The sequence below is a fragment of the Conger conger genome, chromosome 11, assembly GCF_963514075.1.
Source record: "Conger conger chromosome 11, fConCon1.1, whole genome shotgun sequence".
Taxonomy (NCBI): domain Eukaryota; kingdom Metazoa; phylum Chordata; class Actinopteri; order Anguilliformes; family Congridae; genus Conger; species Conger conger.
The window spans coordinates 38656470-38675421 of NC_083770.1; the positions used below are offsets into that span (position 1 = coordinate 38656470).

Below are 18952 nucleotides of genomic sequence, written 5' to 3' on the forward strand. Positions count from 1 at the left end.
GAGGCGCTCCCGTTTGTCAAGACAGTTTATTTGCATAAACAAATTTCACCGAAGTCAAGTCAGTGAACTTAAGTCACATTACAAGACACTTCATATCCTAGGCAGCATTACCTTTTAGCTAAGAATTCCACACTGTTACGGGTCCAACTGTAACAAGTATAAAAGGCTCCTCTTTTGCACACTAACACGCAATTTCGCAAGACAAAAAAAAGACAAAAAAAAACAAAGACTATCTCTCCAAATTGTAATGCAGAAAGCACATTCTTTAAAGCATTCTAAATGTGAAAACAGCAGCTGTGTGTGTGTGTGTGGGCAGTGGCAAAACGCCAGAACCAATGCAGTAAACGTCAAGGAAAAAGCACGCGCACACACCAAAATACAACACCGACAGTGCACAGCAGTTAATTTGTTCCAGCAGTTATTGCATCTTTCTTTCCTGTATATAATGTATATATTTATTGTGCAGCAACCTACAGTAATTCTATAAAAATGCATAAGACTGGATATAAGCTTTGGTTCACACTGCTTGAACTATGGGACTTCGTGTTGTGAAAATGTTTTGTTCGAGGTATAGAGTACCACCTTCATTTTTGTAGAGTTGCCCCTTTTGAAAAAGGAAAAAGAAACAAAACTTTGCTCCAAATATTCAATACATTAACGTTTTAAACTCGATTAGATCTGAATACACATGATCGACTGTCACGTAAATGGCGAACGTACACATACGGTATACAGACAAACAAACAGTCCCATTAAGACGATTAAAATCAGCACATGCTAAAAGGCAGTTCAGACAGAATACCAATATTACTGACATTTTTTCACTCCACACCGAATATATGCCTGGGCAGCTTCTCCACTGACACAGCCTCGAATAGAAGCCCCCTCTCCCCCGCCCCCAAAATAAAGGTCTGTTAGACCCGTGTTTTCCTTGTGTTCACAAAGGTAGCCCTTAGTGACGCAGGTTAACCTAAGGCATTTCACACCCCCTGTGACCTGTTACGGAGAAAACCACATCCAGACGTGTTCATTTCCCCAAGTTGCAATTAAACCAAAGCTGTACCAGAAGTAGCTCCGTCTACACTAAGAATATTTTGGCCACTCTGTAACGAGAAGTAAATCCAAGTTAAAGAAAAAAAAGAAAAAAAGTTAAATGTTAAATAAGCTACCCATCAATGCAATAAAGAGAAAGAAAAAAAAAAAGTGAGAAGGTTAAATCGACGTGACCAACCGAACCCTTGTATCCGCTCCGTAGAGACCCTCTCCCTCTCCCAGACTACAGTACCTCAAGCCTTTGTGCTTGCGTTTTCTGCAGTGCCAAATACGGAAAGCAAGACTTAGCTTGTTCGATCAGCGTTACAGCCAACCACTGATATGTGTCATCCTGCATTTCCGGAACAAAAAAGGCAATCAATAATTCTATAATGTATATATATTTTTCTCTTTATCTAGAACACAAAAAACTAGCTTTCACTTAATCCGAGACAATTTCCCCTTCAGTACCCTTTTTCCCCCACAAATATGCATTTCTTGTAAATATAAGTACGGAATATCGTCTTTTCAACAACAAAAAAAAAAAAATCTAAACTTGGTTGCTCTGCAAACTCAATGACGCACTTGAATATAGACAATCTTATAGTTACTGACGATGCCTTTCGTTTTAAAATGTGCGAATGAAGACCATAGCAGGCCGCTCCGAAGAGCTCATATTCCACAGCTTCCATTTTCAAATCCTACTTTAATATGCGTTGTCCACGCTATGTACACTGTCAGCCAGCAGAAAAGGTCTGGCACACCGGTGAACTACCGAATTTCAGGGCCGTACCTCGGAGGGTGAAATTCTACAGGAACTCAAGACACTGTAAGACCACCTACACAAGCTCACTTCACTTTGTTTCTATAAACTCAATATAATTACCGGAAAACCAATTTTGAGACCTATTGTATTTGAAGGAACTCAGAAACTATATTTTATCAGTGTGGTCAACACAAAGGAAAAATCCAATGATGATTTAAGCGCCTATTGCCAAAGTCTGAATTATTCAAAGTGAAACCAACGAGGTGAATGTTTGCTTGCATCTGCAGACTCGTGGTTATATTTTATATTTCGACTCAGACCACTCAAGTCTGGAAGGAAAGGAAATTAAGAAAAAAATCTCAAATTAAGTTATTTTCAGCAAAAGCTGTGGCTCGTCAGTAGGGGGGAGGGGGACTGAAAGTGCTGTATAGAGGATATCGCATGTTCAAGCTATACTTTTTTTAGTGCATTAAACCTGTTCTTATCTATTGACGTGTGTAAAAATATGCACACCAAAACGTTAGAAAGAACAGCTTGGTAACTGCTCGGGTTACGATACGAGGTCTCCTAAATATTCATGTTTGTATTGCCGTTACACTCTGCATAATGAGGCGATATTCAAGCACGTGGGTGTGGCCTTTTTTTCTTTTGGACAGTGAAAATGGATACCATTGGTCAGTGCCGTGTGTCGATTGGTTGCAGTTCTCTACACATCAACAGTACAGAGAGGCTCGCTACCAGGCTGAGCTGACTCCATTATTGTCATTTTTGGCTTCTTCCTGGTCTCTTCCTGCAATATGAAAGAAAATGAATAATTCAGCAGGACGGGTTGCAGAACAGGGACATTTCAATTAACCTACAGTTCAACACAGACGTCTCAATTTCCAGTCTCTCGAGTCTAGCAACTGGCAAAAGTACCTCAGACTATAAAATTAAAAGACAGTCATTGCAGCGGGAGTTATTGTAAGCAATCAGTAAAAAGCTGCATTTAGGCCTAGTTTACTATGAGTGTAAGAGGAAACGGAGCCACTTAAAGCACTGCTTAACGCTTTGAGGAGTAGGTCTTGTTGAAATGTTTTCCATGTTCTCAAACTCCACTGCTTTCAGTGACCAGCATTGATTGTGACATCAGCATTTGAATTATCAGTGAAGAACATCCTAATCATGTGACCTCAGACCTAAAAGGGTTATGAAAGATGCAAAGATGCAGAAATAGTGACTGTTTTACCCACCCCTCCCCGAGATGCCACGCCCAGCACCTACCCTCTCTTTTGCCAGTTTCCTCATCTCCTCTTGCAGTTTGTTCAGGATGTGAAGATTTGGCTTGTTCTTTTTGGCATACTGCTGAAGTTCAATCACACTTTTATCCGAATTTTCCTGCCAATTTAAAATGACGGGGAAAATGAAGTCAAATTAATCAAGTAAAAATTGTTTTACAAAGGCAGTTCTTATCTTGGAGTAGGAGCTCTTCCACTTAGAAAACTGGAAAACAACTCTTGAAAGCACCAATTTACAAAAGTTTGTTTAAATGTAGAAACCGCTTTAAAATGTGTTGTGTTGACAAATTATTATTGAATTGAAAAATGGCCATGTTCTTGAGATTCTTCGATTGAGGAACTGAAATAGAATTGTCCATTACATTAAGCTCAGCCTACAGCAGAACACTGCAGCCCAAGTGAACCAAGGACGTTTCAGACCCCAGAGAGCAGCCTCTCATCACTCCACCTCCTCCCTCGGAGTAAACCCTCTGTGAACCCCTGACCTTTCTCCCCACGCCCTTTGACCCGCGACAGGCAAGCTGACCTTTTTCACCATCTTATTGCTCTCTCGGCCGTACATGCGCAGCAGGGACCCCCAGTTCTTCACGTGGGGGTGCAGCATCTGCAGGATCTTCTGAGAGGCCAGCTGCTTCCCCACGCGCTTGTTCTTACCTAAAACCACGCGCACGCAGATGCAAACACAGACACAGAGAGACCCTAATGACTGAGAATTTGCACTGCACTTATCACAAGGCACATTCATGCTTGTGTTGACCGGCAGGACATGTCCCCGAAGGGGATGCAATAAACCAATTAGGACACACGACATAATCACTCACGCAGCGGTGCTGTAGCTAAAGGCTTATGTACATTCAATAACATCCCTGTCCTTAACACAGAGAGTAAGCACTGTGTCTTAGGAATGGTGCGTTTCTGTGTGTGTGTGTGTGTGTGTGTGTGTGTTGTACGTGTGTGTGTGTGTGTTGTACGTGTGTGTGTGTGTTGTACGTGTGTGTGTGTGTTGTACGTGTGTGTGTGTGTGTTGTACTTACACCACCCCCGCACGGTGTGCTTCCCGCAGGTCATGACGTACTCGCTCTTCTGGTTCTTCCCGGGGATCACCTCAAACTTGATGCTGGTGTCGCCCATCCCGTGGTTTCTGTGGGAGAGAGCGAGAGCCAACAGCTTTCAGAGAACTGAAGCGTGGAGTTTTACTTCCACACAATCCCCTTACACTTCCTGATGAAAAGAATACATACTTCAACAATAATCCTCTTAGGGAAATTTGAACTGTTAAAATAATGTATATTTCTGAATATATGTTTTGGGTCACTCTAATCTCTCAAAAAGAAAAAAGCTCTCCCCCCAACAATTTGTCACAAAAAATACCTCTTAAGGCACTCATGAAGAATCTGATATGGCGACAGCAGACCAGCCTTGTTGGTCAGCTCGTAAACCCTCGAGTCTTCAATACTGATGTGATTAAAATACTGCAAGTGAAGGACACGGTTCAGGCAGTTACACAGGGCACCAAAACTTACAATTAAGCCAAATGCACACAAAGCTTTATTCCATTTTGACAATTTAAACATTTATTCATTTCAAAATTAATGCACCAAGGTACTCAAAGCCAACGAATGCAAAAATACCTACTTAAATTCAGTTTCCTGTATAGTGAAAACATTTTAAATTTTGATCGGCAAAATACACAAAACACAGGTGGTAGCTTGCTAGGGTTCCGATTAACATATTACTGAATTTTGATAAATCTACAAGTACACAGAAATGAATATGAATAACGTACACCTAGGCAGTTGGCAAATGCAGTATGACATGTACTGCCTTGATACCACACACTGTCAAGGGCCCATTTTTGTTCTAAGTTATTCCAGGTGTTAAGAGTTGTAGATAAATGCATGTAAAATTTGACTTTACCATATCACAGGAGAGCGAGAAAGACAGAGAGAAAGAAAGAGACCGAGAGAAAAAGATGGCGAGAAACGTGTCTAACCTCCAGCTCATCGCCCTCCATGGGCTTCTCCTCTGTGGTCTGCTTCACAAAGTCGGGGATAAGGATCTCCAGTGTTGCTCGAGCTTTTCACAAAACAGCATTTTACAACGCAAGTTAAGTGAGGAGAAAGCATACCATTACAAACTCATCCAGTTAACCCAACAATTAGCAGTTCACAACAACAGTTAACGACACTGAACCCAAACAAGATGGCAATGAGGGTAGTGCGTTCCCGTTACGAGAGAATACCACAGACGGTCTGGAATGCTGCAACAATGGCAATATTCTGAACGTTCTGGAATACTGCCTTCAGGCAATCTACACAACGGCAACCAAGGTTCCCACTGTAGGTTCTTTTTATGGGGAAGAAAAAAAATAACAAGAAATGTACCAGCTTTATTCTTGGCAAGTTTTTTACTGCTCGCAGTTCCAGTTCCGTACGTGACTCCATCGATTATGACCGAAGCTCCAAAGGGTTCGCTTGGGTTTTCTGCAAAAAGTTTTGGACAATATTTAATAAGCACTCTCTGAAGAGATTTCTTACAGGTGCACAACATACTAGACATCTTCTATAAATGTATACAAAGAGTGAAAATGTGCTCATCGAGCTATACCAATATATAGCTTGATGAGAACCAAGTATTCCGGGGTGTCATTTTAAAACACATCCCATCAAGAATTGCAGGAATAATTTTCATATTACAATTTTCAAATTACAACAGAAGAGGTGATCTTCCCACCAGAATAATCACATGTAATGTGATTAATGTGAGTGTTAATCAATAAAAAATAAAACTCGCGAAAATGACAGAAATAATTACAAACCATTAAAATCACTTACCACATTCAAAAAAGTTATAAACCGGTCGGACCTTAAGAACGCGTTGCATATATTCATGAAGTATACACACTTCCGATTTCCCATTTGGATTGATGACAAACTCTACATATAAAAGAGACACATTAAGTATTAAGAATGATACATAAACATACCTGTGAAGTCAATAAATTGAACCAAACTACAAATTAAAAATATTTCGATATTTTGTGAAACAAATCTCTCAACAGTCCCCAACCCTGCCCCCGGAACCCAATTCCCCCTCAGCTTTCTGTGTTTCCATTCATCATCATCCGATAATTACGCAGAAATTACATGGGAAATAGTTTTACAAATAGCTCTAAAGAAACAGAAGTTCGACCCTAAAATATTATACACACTTCTACCAAAATTTTAATCGTTTTACTTGTATGAATCAGTATGGAACACAAATCGAAAGCTCCAGGGCATATAAAGCTCAAACTGAAGAATATGCGCGTGGACCTTTAACAACCGTGGAAAGTTCAGCTGGGCCTCGGAACGCGCTGTGAGAAACGCGTTACCTTTCTTAGTGGGCGCGTCCTGCACGGAGAGTGTGATGAGCTTTTGATTGGCGGGTAGGATGGGCCTCTCCGACTCGGCCTGCTTCCGCTTCATCTCCCTGTTGAACTGCCGGCGTTCCGCCCACGTGCGGAACTTCTTCACCGTCACCTGCTCGAAGTCGAAGCACTTCTCCAGGTACCCGCGGAACTCCTCGATCTCTGGAGCGTGTAGAGCAGGGGCGTCTCAAACTCAGTGCCGCGGGGGGGGCCGTGTGTATGCTGTTTTTTTTATTCCAGCCTCATTAGTTCCATTACTTGCTGAATTAGGAATGTAGGTTTGCACATAATGTGTCTAAAGTGAAATGTGTATGCAAATGGACCGTCGCCCCCTGTGTGTTGTGTTGCCTAAATAACTGTCGGTTATATTCTGCGCTGTAATGCAGTTAAATGCAAACGGCTGAAGGAGTATTTGGAATAAATTAAGACTGCATTAAGTGGTCGGAATGAAAACCTGCATACACATGACCCTCCGTGGGAATGAATGAGACCTCTTCTTTCACAAGAGTGTTTTATTAAAAAAAAGAATGGTACCTGAATTAATCCCTGTGTTACCGGTCTCCAAATTAGTTTGCAACAAGACAAATTCCTTTAATCATAATCGCTTTGCACCTTTAATGAAAAAACTACCATTCTGTCAGATGTTTTGTTGATCTTGAACTGCGGAGTCGCTAATTGTTGTTAACCCGTGTCCCCCGATAGCACAAGAGCCGCACCCGTCACTAACTTTGCATCAAAACCAATGCAGCGCATCTCATTAAACACAACTACAATCAACTAAGAACCACGTAACTTTGCTTTAAAAAGTTAATTGCGTTCTTTTTCCGGTCCAGAGACTTACAAGCCGCAACAGTGCCATTATATCCACTAACCAGCGTAACGGCACCCCCGGGTGCAGCTCGCCCAAACAAAGCAGGCACACACGAGCGGACCGACTCATTTCTCAGTCTCTCAGCGCACGAGACGGGAGACGACTGCTGCAGATATCGAGCTTCCTCTCAGCGCTGCAGATATCGAGCTTCCTCTCTGCGCTGCAGATATCGAGCTTCCTCTCAGCGCTGCAGATATCGAGCTTCCTCTCTGCGCTGCAGATATCGAGCTTCCTCTCTGCGCTGCAGATATCGAGCTTCCTCTCTGCGCTGCAGATATCGAGCTTCCTCTCTGCGCTGCAGATATCGAGCTTCCTCTCTGCGCTGCAGATATCGAGCTTCCTCTCTGCGCTGCAGATATCGAGCTTCCTCACAGCGCTGCAGATATCGAGCTTCCTCACAGCGCTGCAGATATCGAGCTTCCTCACAGCGCTGCAGATATCGAGCTTCCTCTCTGCGCTGCAGATATCGAGCTTCCTCACAGCGCTGCAGATATCGAGCTTCCTCACAGCGCTGCAGATATCGAGCTTCCTCTCTGCGCTGCAGATATCGAGCTTCCTCTCAGCGCTGCAGATATCGAGCTTCCTCTCTGCGCTGCAGATATCGAGCTTCCTCTCAGCGCTGCAGATATCGAGCTTCCTCTCTGCGCTGCAGATATCGAGCTTCCTCTCAGCGCTGCAGATATCGAGCTTCCTCTCAGCGCTGCTTACAGAAAATATATCACACAGGAGCCAACGGAGACGCAAGACTCTAGACGTAGCGTCAGAACTTGTAGGACCGGTTTACACAGACACAGATTGACCTTAGTTCTAGACTAAATTTAATTTTCATTGGAGATTCTCCATTGTGTGTGCTTGACTTGGATGTTCTCCGATAACAGATCATTTGAGAACTGTGCCTCATCTGACCTATGTTCTGTAGTTGTTCAATCACCTTCAGTATTTCAGTAATTACACTTATTGTACATCGCTTTGGATAAAAATGTCTGCCAAAAAAAGGTAACATAATGACATCTTAAAAACAAAGACTAAAAGACTGCAGTATGAATCTCATGCCTGCCTTCACTATTGTGCATCAAACTAGAGCCAGTGCAAACACCATCTCCAAAACTTTTCTTTCAAGTTCTCCTTGACTGCAACCACCACCCATAATTAAAAGCTTGACAAAACATAAACACAGTCTTTAAAGTGACAAAAAGCTTGATCCTTCGCCAGCCTTTCAATTCCACTAACGATAAACACCCGAGCCGTAAGCCGGAATTAGCCTTTCCCGTAATTCTAAATGATAACATGCATAATTGAAAAAAATAAATAAAAATCTCCCAAATCCGCTGGTTCAATTTACTTTTCAAAAGGCACCGCAGCCACAACAGAGACCAGCAATAACACTAAAAATGCATCTTTTATTGCTTATTATAGTCAGAGAAGGGATGCGGAGGCAGCCTGTAAATAATTAAGTGCTTTCTTTAAGCACACGGAACCTCAAAGGTGAACGCAGTTTTATCTGTATTCCTGGCCGAGTTTTGTGATAAATAAAAACATTTACCCTGAGGCAGTATAACGAAAAAACTACCAAAACATGATGCAGAATCTCGGTCACCTGATTTTCATCTTTCCGACCTCATGGCAGTAGCCGCGCGGACGTGGAAGAGTAGCAGACAGAGACTGGGAGCTAATCTTCCATCCTTGAGGCAAAAAAGGTTTCAGCAAAAAAATGCCAGTCAAAGCCCAACCGTTTCTAACTTTACCTGGGAGAGGTGCAGGTAGGTCATGTTCCACGGGTCCTTACTGTTCAACCTGGCCTTGCTAAAAATGGTTACAGCAAAGCTATTCTGCTCCAAGAAACGTTGGCAAAATGCTGACCAGTTCAATACCGGCACTGACTGCTGATACCTTACTTTATGGTTGACCAATGCTGGAAGAATTATCTGTCCTTGTGATATATTGGGAGAAACACAGGAGTGGCACAGGAATACTCCTGGGTGAAATACGCAATTGCTTTGGATTCAAATGTGAATTCAAACGCTTAATTAATTGTGCCTCGTGCCCCAAAACACCAGAAAAGCTCAGCAAAGCATGGAAAAGCATTCCAATCCAAAACGATTACATATTTGACCCAGATCTGCACAGGAATAAAATACAGAGAGGAAACATCCACCATAACCATGTGATATAAGCAGGCTGGTGCGGACTGTGCCCTTACCCACAGACTCATCCTTGCAGACCTCCACCTTGGCCTTGACCTGTCCCAGAGCGCCCTGGGCTGTCTCGCAGGCGTGGGTCACTACAGGCGGCGCCGTCTCCTCCCCAGGACCCCCCACCCCGTCTGCGGGGTCCTCCCCCTCGCCCGAGGGCCCGCCGGGCGGCTCCTCGGGGGCCGTGGAGTCCGGCTCCTCCCCCGCCCCGTTCACCTCCATGCTCTCGGCCGGCTTGGCGGGGGACTTCTCGGAGACGGGGGTCACCTCCCCGTTGTGCTCCCGCTCCTCCTGATCCTTCATCTTCTTATAGTGCAGGCAGGGGATGCTGCTGGTCGGGGGGTCGTGTTTCTGCAAGGGGGGCGCGGAGCAGGGGGCTCAAACTCAGGGCCTCAGAGGGTCCTGTGTGTCTACACCGGTTTGTATTCCAGCCTCAGATCTTCATTATAGAATTACTTTTATTTTTTATTAATTAATGATATAATCTACACTGCCTTGCCTTTTTCAGACAAATATTGATGAAGTCAAAGCGCAGAGCTCAGACTTTTTTATACATTTTGGTTTCACCGTGTTTTACACATAGCACCCTATTTTAATGTTTGAGACAAATCTACATAATGTAAAATAAAATAGTAATTTCTTTTTCAGTGATCGGGTAAACACAATGTTTCCAATATATACAGCCTTCAGCAAATTTGAATCTAGTAATATATGTGGACACTTTTAATCAGTAAACACACCATTACGACTTTCACCTTGAAAGTTCCTTACTGTTCACTGTGGATTCTTTATGAGATTTATTCAATTTTGTTTTAGTTGTGGACATTGGATTTTCCAATGCAATGACACACACACACACACACACACACACACACAGGTGCGCATGTACAGAAACACACACACACACACACACACACACACACACACACACACACACACACACACAAACACTTTACCCTGATGCTCCCTGTTCCCAGGAAGTACGGTCGAGACCAGGTCACTACTCTGGTTTCCCTGTGAAGGTAAACTGGAATGCCGGAATTATGGAATGTCATGATCCATCCATCGGGTAGTGGCTCAGTAGGCGGACGTCCACGACCTGAAGGGGGGAGGCACACTTCAGAACGCCCAACACAAGCAGACGCCTCTACCAACCCAAACACCAGGTAAACACACCTGCCTGGAATATGTCCTAGAATGGTGATGACTGATCCACTCGTGGGTATCAAGACAGATTTCGCAGATTAGGTCCAGAATAACAGCCTTTTTCTTTTCTTTTTTTTAGTTCAGAACAAGGTTACCAAATAACTGATCATTTGTGATGACTACAGCACTTAACATTAGTATCCCTTCACCTGAAAAAAATAAATAAACAGAAAATCTCTTGAGCTTATCGACAGACCTTATTTTCATCATAAATTGAAAACCCTGTGGGGAAGAAAGCATTGGAAATTTGCCGTGGGAACCCAAAAATGCTAACTGACTTCAAACTACAGACTAACACTATTTGGCACTAAACAAAAGAGAGGTCTTTCCACAGCACACCAGGAACAGGAGATCCTCGAAAGTTTGACGACGGAGCACTCACTCAAGTACTGGCTTAATTTGTCATCTTGGGCTCAACACCGGTTACCAGAGGACTAAGAGCACTCACTCTTCAGGACAGTTTTAATTTTGGTCATCATGGGCTGGACACCCATCTCCCCATCTGATTGGTGGTCACTGTCCCCTCCGTACTTGTCCTCGGCCAATCGCATCTTCTTGGGCACCGGCATGCCCTCCTCCAGCAGTGCGTCCACATCGTTGTCAAAGTCCTCCTGGAGAAGATGGCCGACAAGAACATGGGAACAAGAGAGTGCCACTGCTGACCTGTCACTCGTCCAAACCCAGACCCTTAACTCCAGGCCTGGTCACACCCACCATCCATCCCGGGCATCTTAACAAGGGAGCTAAAGACCTGCATGCAACCCTCAAGGGTAATATTACATATCACAACACAATTCTAATTATTCATTTCAGTCAATTATAGCTCAACAGTTCAGTCCAGAATCCTGTGCAGTGAGTGAACTCCAAAGAACTACAGAGATAAATAAAAATAATGTTAAAACTAAGGACAACTGGTCCGTTGCTACTGCAGAGCAGGGATTCCAGATTCTCATCTCAGGTTCTGTAGGAGTTTTTGTTTTCACCATAAAATTAACAGCTAGGTCAGACCTAGGAAACAATGTGAGATGCGTCAGCCACTTTCTGACCAATGAAATGCTGAATAGGAGAAAAGAAGAAAAATAAACTATTAGAATGAGCCCTACGGCCCTCATACCAGCTGAACGGACGGCCGTCCAGGTATAAATTCGCCCACTGCATCCATTTCTCCAAAACATAACATTTGCAATTATATATTTGGGGTGTCATGAAGAGCAAAGAAATTCTAATTAAGGGTTCAAACTTGAGACTTACCTCGTAAGAGTAGTTGAGGACCTCCTCGTCCGCTTGCTCTTGCTGCACTATCCCCTGAGACCTGAACCCAACCTGGTCTCCGTCTTCAGTCTCCAGAAAATTCTCAGTGAAATCCTCCAGCTCGTCCAGCACCGCAAACTCCACTTTGTTCTCCGAGTCGCCCTCTCTCTCCTCTCCCGTTCTCCTTACCCCCCCGTCGGTGGGGACCGCATCATCGGCGTTACCCGCACCTACACCTGCCTGGCCAGCCTCCCCCGGCTCGGGGACCTCGTACAACTCACCGTTCATGCCCTCCGCTCTGCCCTCTCCCTCCTGCCCTACCCCTGTGTATAACACCTTCCTGTCTTTGCTCCTGCAAGCCTCGGTAAAGCTGACGCTGATCTTAACGTCCTTCAGTAGCTTTAGGTCGGGGAGGAACTTGGTGACGGGGGGCGCGTGTCGGCCCGTTCTGGGGCACGAAGCGCTGCTAGGGGCCTCGCTCTCCTCGTTCGCCCTGCTCACGTGAAGCTGAAAGGCCTCGGCCGCGGCCGTCTCCCCGTCCCCGTGTGTGTGTCCATCACCACCAGAGCCAACGTCCATCTCTTCTGCCTCACTGGACGTTTGCAGGGGAGGTGGTGGAGGCGCTGCGCAAATAAAGCCCTCCGAGCCCTCACCCTCGGGCGGGTCCAACGGCAGGGGGGGTAAAAGCTCGCTACCTTCCATTCTGTTTACAACTTAGAAAATCTGCTCAAAAGTTGAACTGAAACTAAATATGCAGGAATACACTACTATGAGGAGAGGGGGGGGGGAACTAAAAACAAACCCAAACCTAAATCTTTCTGTGCCTGTTAAAAGCTTTTAGCTTACTTGTGTGCATGCAGCAATACATTCGTCGTAACTCAAAACACATTCTCTTACTGGTCAAGTAAAGTGATGAATACGCTAAGCTGACTACATTGTTCTTTTCATTAATGTAGACAGCTTTTTAAAATTCACTGTCTCAATTATTGGAAATCACAATGCACCCAGCTTAAAGGTTGCCCATATGAAGGCACTGCTCATCCTCCACTGCTGAATCTTCGATCATAGCTGAAAACGGGGGAAAAAAAGAAAAGGAAAAAAAAGAGACACCCGTCAGTGAGAAAGATCAGACAGTAATTATAACCAAAAAATACGTTTATGGAGACACAATAGACGTATTTAACGGACGAATGCATTGGATTCTAGTTTAGCTTTTCGTTGGATTTAGCAAAGCATTCTCAAAAACCAGGCTTATCATGCAAAATAATTATTATACCAGACATATGGTATATTCGCTCAGGTAACGCAATGGCGCACAGGGCCCCCATGGCATCAACGGCGTAGCAAGGTGGCTAACGTTAGCAAAGTTTCATATTTTATTCTAGTTTGAGATCGAAAAAAGTACGACTGTTTGGTTAACAAGCCATGTTGCATTAGCGTCCACAAAAGCCAGATAGTTTGCCAATAAATTACTTGATATCTCGCCATTGGGTTAGCCAACATGCCTATTCATATCAGGCTTTAGCAGTCTAGTCAGCTTTACATGTCTGGGTTGGACAGTCAAGTTACCAGCCAAATGCCTGCTAACTAGCTATGCAGAATGGGTTCTTTTTTGTCAGCAACTTCGGAGATAACGTTACTTTTCAACAGCCAATTTAACCATTTTTATTCATTTATTAGATAAACGTTAGCTAGCTAGTTAGCAAGGCACCTCCATCCAGTTAGCTTGTGAGCTAACGTTCGCTCTACCTAATGTTAGTTGACGTGCACAAAAATCTTGAACCTTAAAAGTTAAACTGACTATTTAGACATCTGCATATTATATTTCCGTACAAGAAAACATTAGGCTATTCACACTGCAAGCAAGGTAGCTAGCTAGCTAGCTTCAGACACGCTCGCTGATAAAGCGTCTAGCTACAACTAACTTAGCCTAGCTAACCATTCGGCTAGCGCACTAGCCATTTCCGCTATGCTCGAGAACCCCTGATAGCCAGTTACTAAGCTAACGTTCGTTAGCTAGGTAGGTAGCAAGCTACGCGTGGCAGATGGCAAGGCATGCACAAGCTTGCTAGCTGACATTCAAAAAGAAATCAGACTGGGCTAGCTCTAGTCTAGCCAATGCTGGCTTTCAAGCTAACCGATTAATTTCTAGCTAACCGTTAGCCATTTGATACTGCATTTTATTGTTCCACTTGGCAGCAAAATGCTATTTCCCATAGAAACGCTAAACAAAAAATGTCAGAAACGGCGACCAGTTAATGCAATGTATTTTAAAAAAGCTAGCTTGGTATGTTCCGTTACTCACCTAACTTTTAAATTTCTCAACTTCTTCCCTTCTAATCATTTAACATTTTTAATAAAACTCTTTCGGTTATCACACACCTCCGCCATTTTCGGAATAGCATCGCTGTTGCAGAAATTAATCCCAATGCCGGCTGTCTCACGATTGACAGCTCCTAGGCCTATCAGTGTAAGGCAGCACGCTGAAAAACCAATTAACAACGCGGAAAGGGCGGAGTACAGAGTACTGCGGGAATTCCAAAACCAATAAAATACCGGAATAGATCATACCTGACCAATTATATTACAGCAGACGAAAGAGGCGTTACCACAAAACTGTATCTATGCATGTTACCGATAATCTGAATGGTGTCTGGCTTTTTCCATGAATACATTTAGAAAACTAGTGAACCAAACTGATCATCGCATTTGAAATCACAGATGTAACACATGAAAATATATTGGCCCGTTTTTAATATTCAGTGCTGCTTCTTTAAATATATTTTGCTAGTTGAGTCTTTTTAGCTTGATGGAAAACGAAGCTGAATTTATCTGTACAGACAGGTGGCAGTCGTTTACTACAATACAGAATTTGGGACCATAATACCATAATTCATATATTCCAGGGTCTTATAATTTAGCATCGTCTTGACCAAAGAATCAGCATTTGGGTCGAACTTCGATGGGTCATCTGTATTTGTGGAGAATAAAGTTTCTGCACATCCAAAAAAATTATCGCAGACGACAGGAGTATAAGTAAACCTCAATTTGATGGTGGACATTGGTGATCAAGCGCATTTCCTCCCCAGCTGGAGAACGTTACTTTTGTCACTTTTTCACTTTGTCATCTCTTCAAAATATAGAAAATAAACACACAAATACCTTCACTATAATCAAGCAAGCAGCTATACCAATTAGTTTGTAAATACGATCTTACCAATATGATACACAGCAGTTGGATGCAGGTGACACCTAATAAGTTCAGTTCAGAGGTATGTCAGTCTCCATCAATACAAATTCTAACTGTAAAATTGTGTTGTATATATCTTTCCATTGCCATGGAAAAATCCAGACACTATTATTTTACAGTATTCTCTGGGTCGTTTACAATTAATCACACGCTGGCCGTCATTATAGCTGCCCATTAAATGTAATAATTTTATAGATGTGATGTTAAATTTATTGATGGTATGCTCACTAACGGTCTACTTTTCTATATCTAAAGATATAAAGTTTTATCTGGATATAAAGTTTGTGGTGGTAGAAAAGGTAGTGTTGTTTGCAATGGTGGGGGTGTGATATCCTTTCATCAGGCAGTCAAAATTCAGAGCAGAATAAGTCCCCAGAGACATGCTTCCTCCCTCACCCAGGAACAGCAGAATACATCAAGCTCTGATACTGCCCTTTTAGTCAGAACATCCCAGGGCACTGTACAAGAAAATTAAAATTAAAATGCCAGGGCCAGGGTTGTGGCACTGAATTAGTCATATTTAAATCCTGGAATTATTTTGTTATCACTCTCCTCTCTTCCCTTCCCTCCTGCTCAATGTCATGCTGTTAACTGTCAAATAAAATAATTACTGTGCATGCATGATTTTATTCAAGAACCAATTTTAGCTTGGTGTTGAGAAACTGGCGTGACTGTAGGCTCTGTACTGAAATGCCTGTGTCTTCTATAATAAGCATTTAACATTTATCTTGCCATGGAAACCTTGCAAATCTGATGAACAGAATTTGCTGAATAAATAATTACATAAATTAATAATAGAAACAGTATAAATATGCAACCTGACCTGCCCTAGATAATCTTTTAAGCATTGAAATTATATATATATTTAACATTCCATTTGTTCATCCTTTCTTTACATTTCAGAGTTCCATCAAATGACATTTTCAGATGCACATGCAAATTTAGCAGGGGTTCACCAGTACTTAAAAACATTATTTACAACATTCTTCAGGTATATTGCACAACTGAAACTTGTGCTGGCATATGCATATTTAATTATCACATATGCAAGTGGAAAAGATTCCACTGAGGTCAGTGCTCCACGGTGTGTTCACATTACAGGATAATGAAATGGCATCTGGCTGTACTGAGCCAGATTGGTCCTGGGAATATCTAAGACAGGAAGACACTGCAACAGCAGACAACAGCAGCCGTCATATTTGCGAAGAGAAGTTGAATCAAAGCGGCAACAGCTGAAGTACATTTCCATCCATCCATCCATCCATCCATCCATCAATTATCATTATCAGGGCCGTGTGGGGGTCACTTTGGATAAATAAATAACAAATTATAAGATGACATTGGCTCTTCTATGGCACACATTTTGACAGCTACCAAGGTTTAAATGAGTGCTGCTTTTATAGACTACTAAGGGTTAGTGTTCCTAGTTGTTTGTCCTCACACACGGTCAGAAATAGTACACGGGTACAGTAAGGGTCGGTTTTTGTTCTCTAAGATACTTCACTGGCTCATATACAGGGGTGGAAAAAGTACTCAGAAATGAAGTTAAAGTATGGGCAATGAGTAAGAATCTTACTCAGTTAAAAGTCAGAGTATCCAGTTAAAAATATACCTGAGTGAAAGTAAAAAAGTATCTACTAGTTTAGATGTACTGAAGTATTAAAAAGTAAAAAGTAAACTTTATAATAGCTCGGGATAGGCCTATAGAATGCTGAAATTAAGAAACAGAGGGCACTTTTTTGCACTGAAATTAGTTTAATATTATTTTAGATTACAACATTGATTGATGAGTTTTTACTCTTTACCATGCAGATAAAATGTTCAAAGTTAGAACTCTCAGGCCTGGACGACATGAAACTCTTAATCAGAGCATTTAAACACACTATTGCACAATAAATCACATTAGTTAAGCAAGATGCTAATATTAGCTGGCTAACATGGGCAAGAACAGCTAACGTTAGCGTTAAGGCTAGCTACTCTAGCTATGGTAACGCTTCACCAGCATCAGTGATGACATTAAATATACTCTACTTCAGCTGGTGTCTAATCGGGCAATCAGAATGGGTGTGGTTCATCAACCATTGATATGGGTTTGATTGGCTGTATTGAATATGGGATTGATATATTGGCCAGATTTTTAAAAAAAAGTTTGTAGTTGGACCTGTGAAATTTGTAACCAGTCACTTGAATTTAATCTTTTTTTAGGAATATTTTTTCTTATTCATTTCTACACTTTGGAATTCTGCACTTAGAAAGAACGTGCAGTTTGTTGATTCCATTGCCACATTGTGGAAATAATTTGCATGCATTTGGGCATTGTCTGGTTGGGTGGTTTTGCACTGTGACTCCAGTACAGTAAATTGTGTGGGCATTGGGTCTGGGTCTGAGATCTTGGGGGAATTGTGTTTAATTAATATTTATGAAATATTTCCAGTTCAAATTAAATCTCATGTTCAATGTCCCAGAAGATATGTGTGCAATACAAATCACATTTATGACAATGCACATTTACATAAAACTTTTATATTAAGCTTGTTGGTTGAGTTGCCATGATTGCATTTTAATGGATTTTGAACAGTTTTCATGTTTTATTTGCTTGCTTGGTTGTATTATTTTATTTAAATATTCCTGTACAATCTTTTACAGAACAACTTCTACAAACCTGTTTTGGCACTGGGATGGTGATGTCAGCATGGAAATGTTTGGAAAACAGAAAGGGGGCTATTAGAAACACTGCCCAATCAAAACCCTCTTTTTTTATTCTGAAAGCAATAAAGTTATTATACTGCCCCCTAAAGAAGGATCTGTTTTTCAGACAGATTTATTACCGTGGTGTTTGACATTTTATCCAGGCAGTGAGGCAGCCATTTAGCCTGCTGTTAATCAGATGTGAATTTGAAGTAAACATCTACATAGAATGGTCACACCTCCATAAATGATCATCTTGACATCAAAATAGACACTTGTTTATAAATGTGAAGAAGTATTCTTCTTTATCTTGTGTCTTAATGAACACTTTAAATGCAAGAAAAAGTGATTGCACAGGGTTTTGTTTTTTTTTTTTAACAGTGAATTACAGAATATATTATGATGGAATGTACTGAACTCAATTCTGGTGACGAAGGTTTTAAAATGGATGCAATTTCTCATTATGTCAGTTCCACCGCTGGTATAATTATTTGTCAAAGTTTAATTATCTTTACTTCCAGTTATAACTTTCCCTGATCTGATACAGGTTGTTTAAGGAGAACCTGACAACTCGGCAACATTGCAGGTCTTGTTATCTCTCCTGAAGACATGCTTATGAAGAAATATAAATGTCAGTCGGGAAGCAAGAGACGATTGACATCTCAGAAATAGTGTGCCTGGATTCTCTTCAAATATAGGAACACTCAAATGTTTGGACGAGTGAGAATCAGATATTCCGTAGGCACTTAATAAACTTGCCGATGGCAACTTGCTGATAAAACACCAGCAGTCAAGTCAAATTTCTGGGTTCATTTTGTGAAGGGTATTCATATCAGCTGCTAAAACCTGTTAAAAGTTCGCACTGAAAGCTTGCAGCTTTTTGAAAAGGCCGTTTTCAAAGCTGCAAGCTTATTTACTGCCGGGGTGGGTAATTCCAGTACTTGTTGGCCGACGTGTATGCAGGTTTTTGTATTTCAGTTGCATCATATATCGGCTGGCCTTCTGGCTGT

At 42.0% G+C, this 18952-nt stretch overlaps 1 protein-coding gene across 3 annotated transcripts; it reads right to left on the minus strand.

Moving 5' to 3' along the window:
- Positions 1–12: 12 nt before the first annotated feature.
- dgcr8 (DGCR8 microprocessor complex subunit) lies at positions 13–14420 on the minus strand. 3 transcript variants are annotated; one of them, XM_061259515.1, is made up of 14 exons: positions 14387–14420; positions 12005–13072; positions 11202–11364; positions 10504–10646; positions 9556–9898; positions 6449–6646; positions 5910–6011; positions 5460–5558; positions 5069–5151; positions 4447–4547; positions 4110–4216; positions 3602–3729; positions 3062–3175; positions 13–2588 (listed from the first exon to the last, which is right to left on the minus strand). In XM_061259515.1, exons 2-14 carry the CDS (start codon positions 12704–12706, stop codon positions 2505–2507), a joined length of 2367 nt encoding a protein of 788 aa, XP_061115499.1. In that variant the 5' UTR covers positions 12707–13072; positions 14387–14420; the 3' UTR covers positions 13–2504. The 3 variants fall into 3 exon arrangements, with proteins under 3 accessions (XP_061115499.1, XP_061115498.1, XP_061115500.1); XM_061259514.1 differs by having other exon boundaries at positions 14310–14420; XM_061259516.1 differs by lacking the exon at positions 14387–14420 and adding an exon at positions 14315–14371.
- Between the last annotated feature and the right edge of the window lie 4532 nt (positions 14421–18952).

Coding starts and splice junctions, on each gene's coding strand:
- dgcr8 (XM_061259515.1), bottom strand. CDS start 12,706: ATGGAAGGTAGCGAGCTTTTACCCCCCCTGCCGTTGGACCCGCCCGAG. Junction 4,548..5,068: donor TGGAGGGCGATGAGCTGGAG/GTTAGACACGTT, acceptor CTTCACTTGCAG/TATTTTAATCACATCAGTAT. Junction 2,589..3,061: donor GGAAACTGGCAAAAGAGAGG/GTAGGTGCTGGG, acceptor TTCATATTGCAG/GAAGAGACCAGGAAGAAGCC.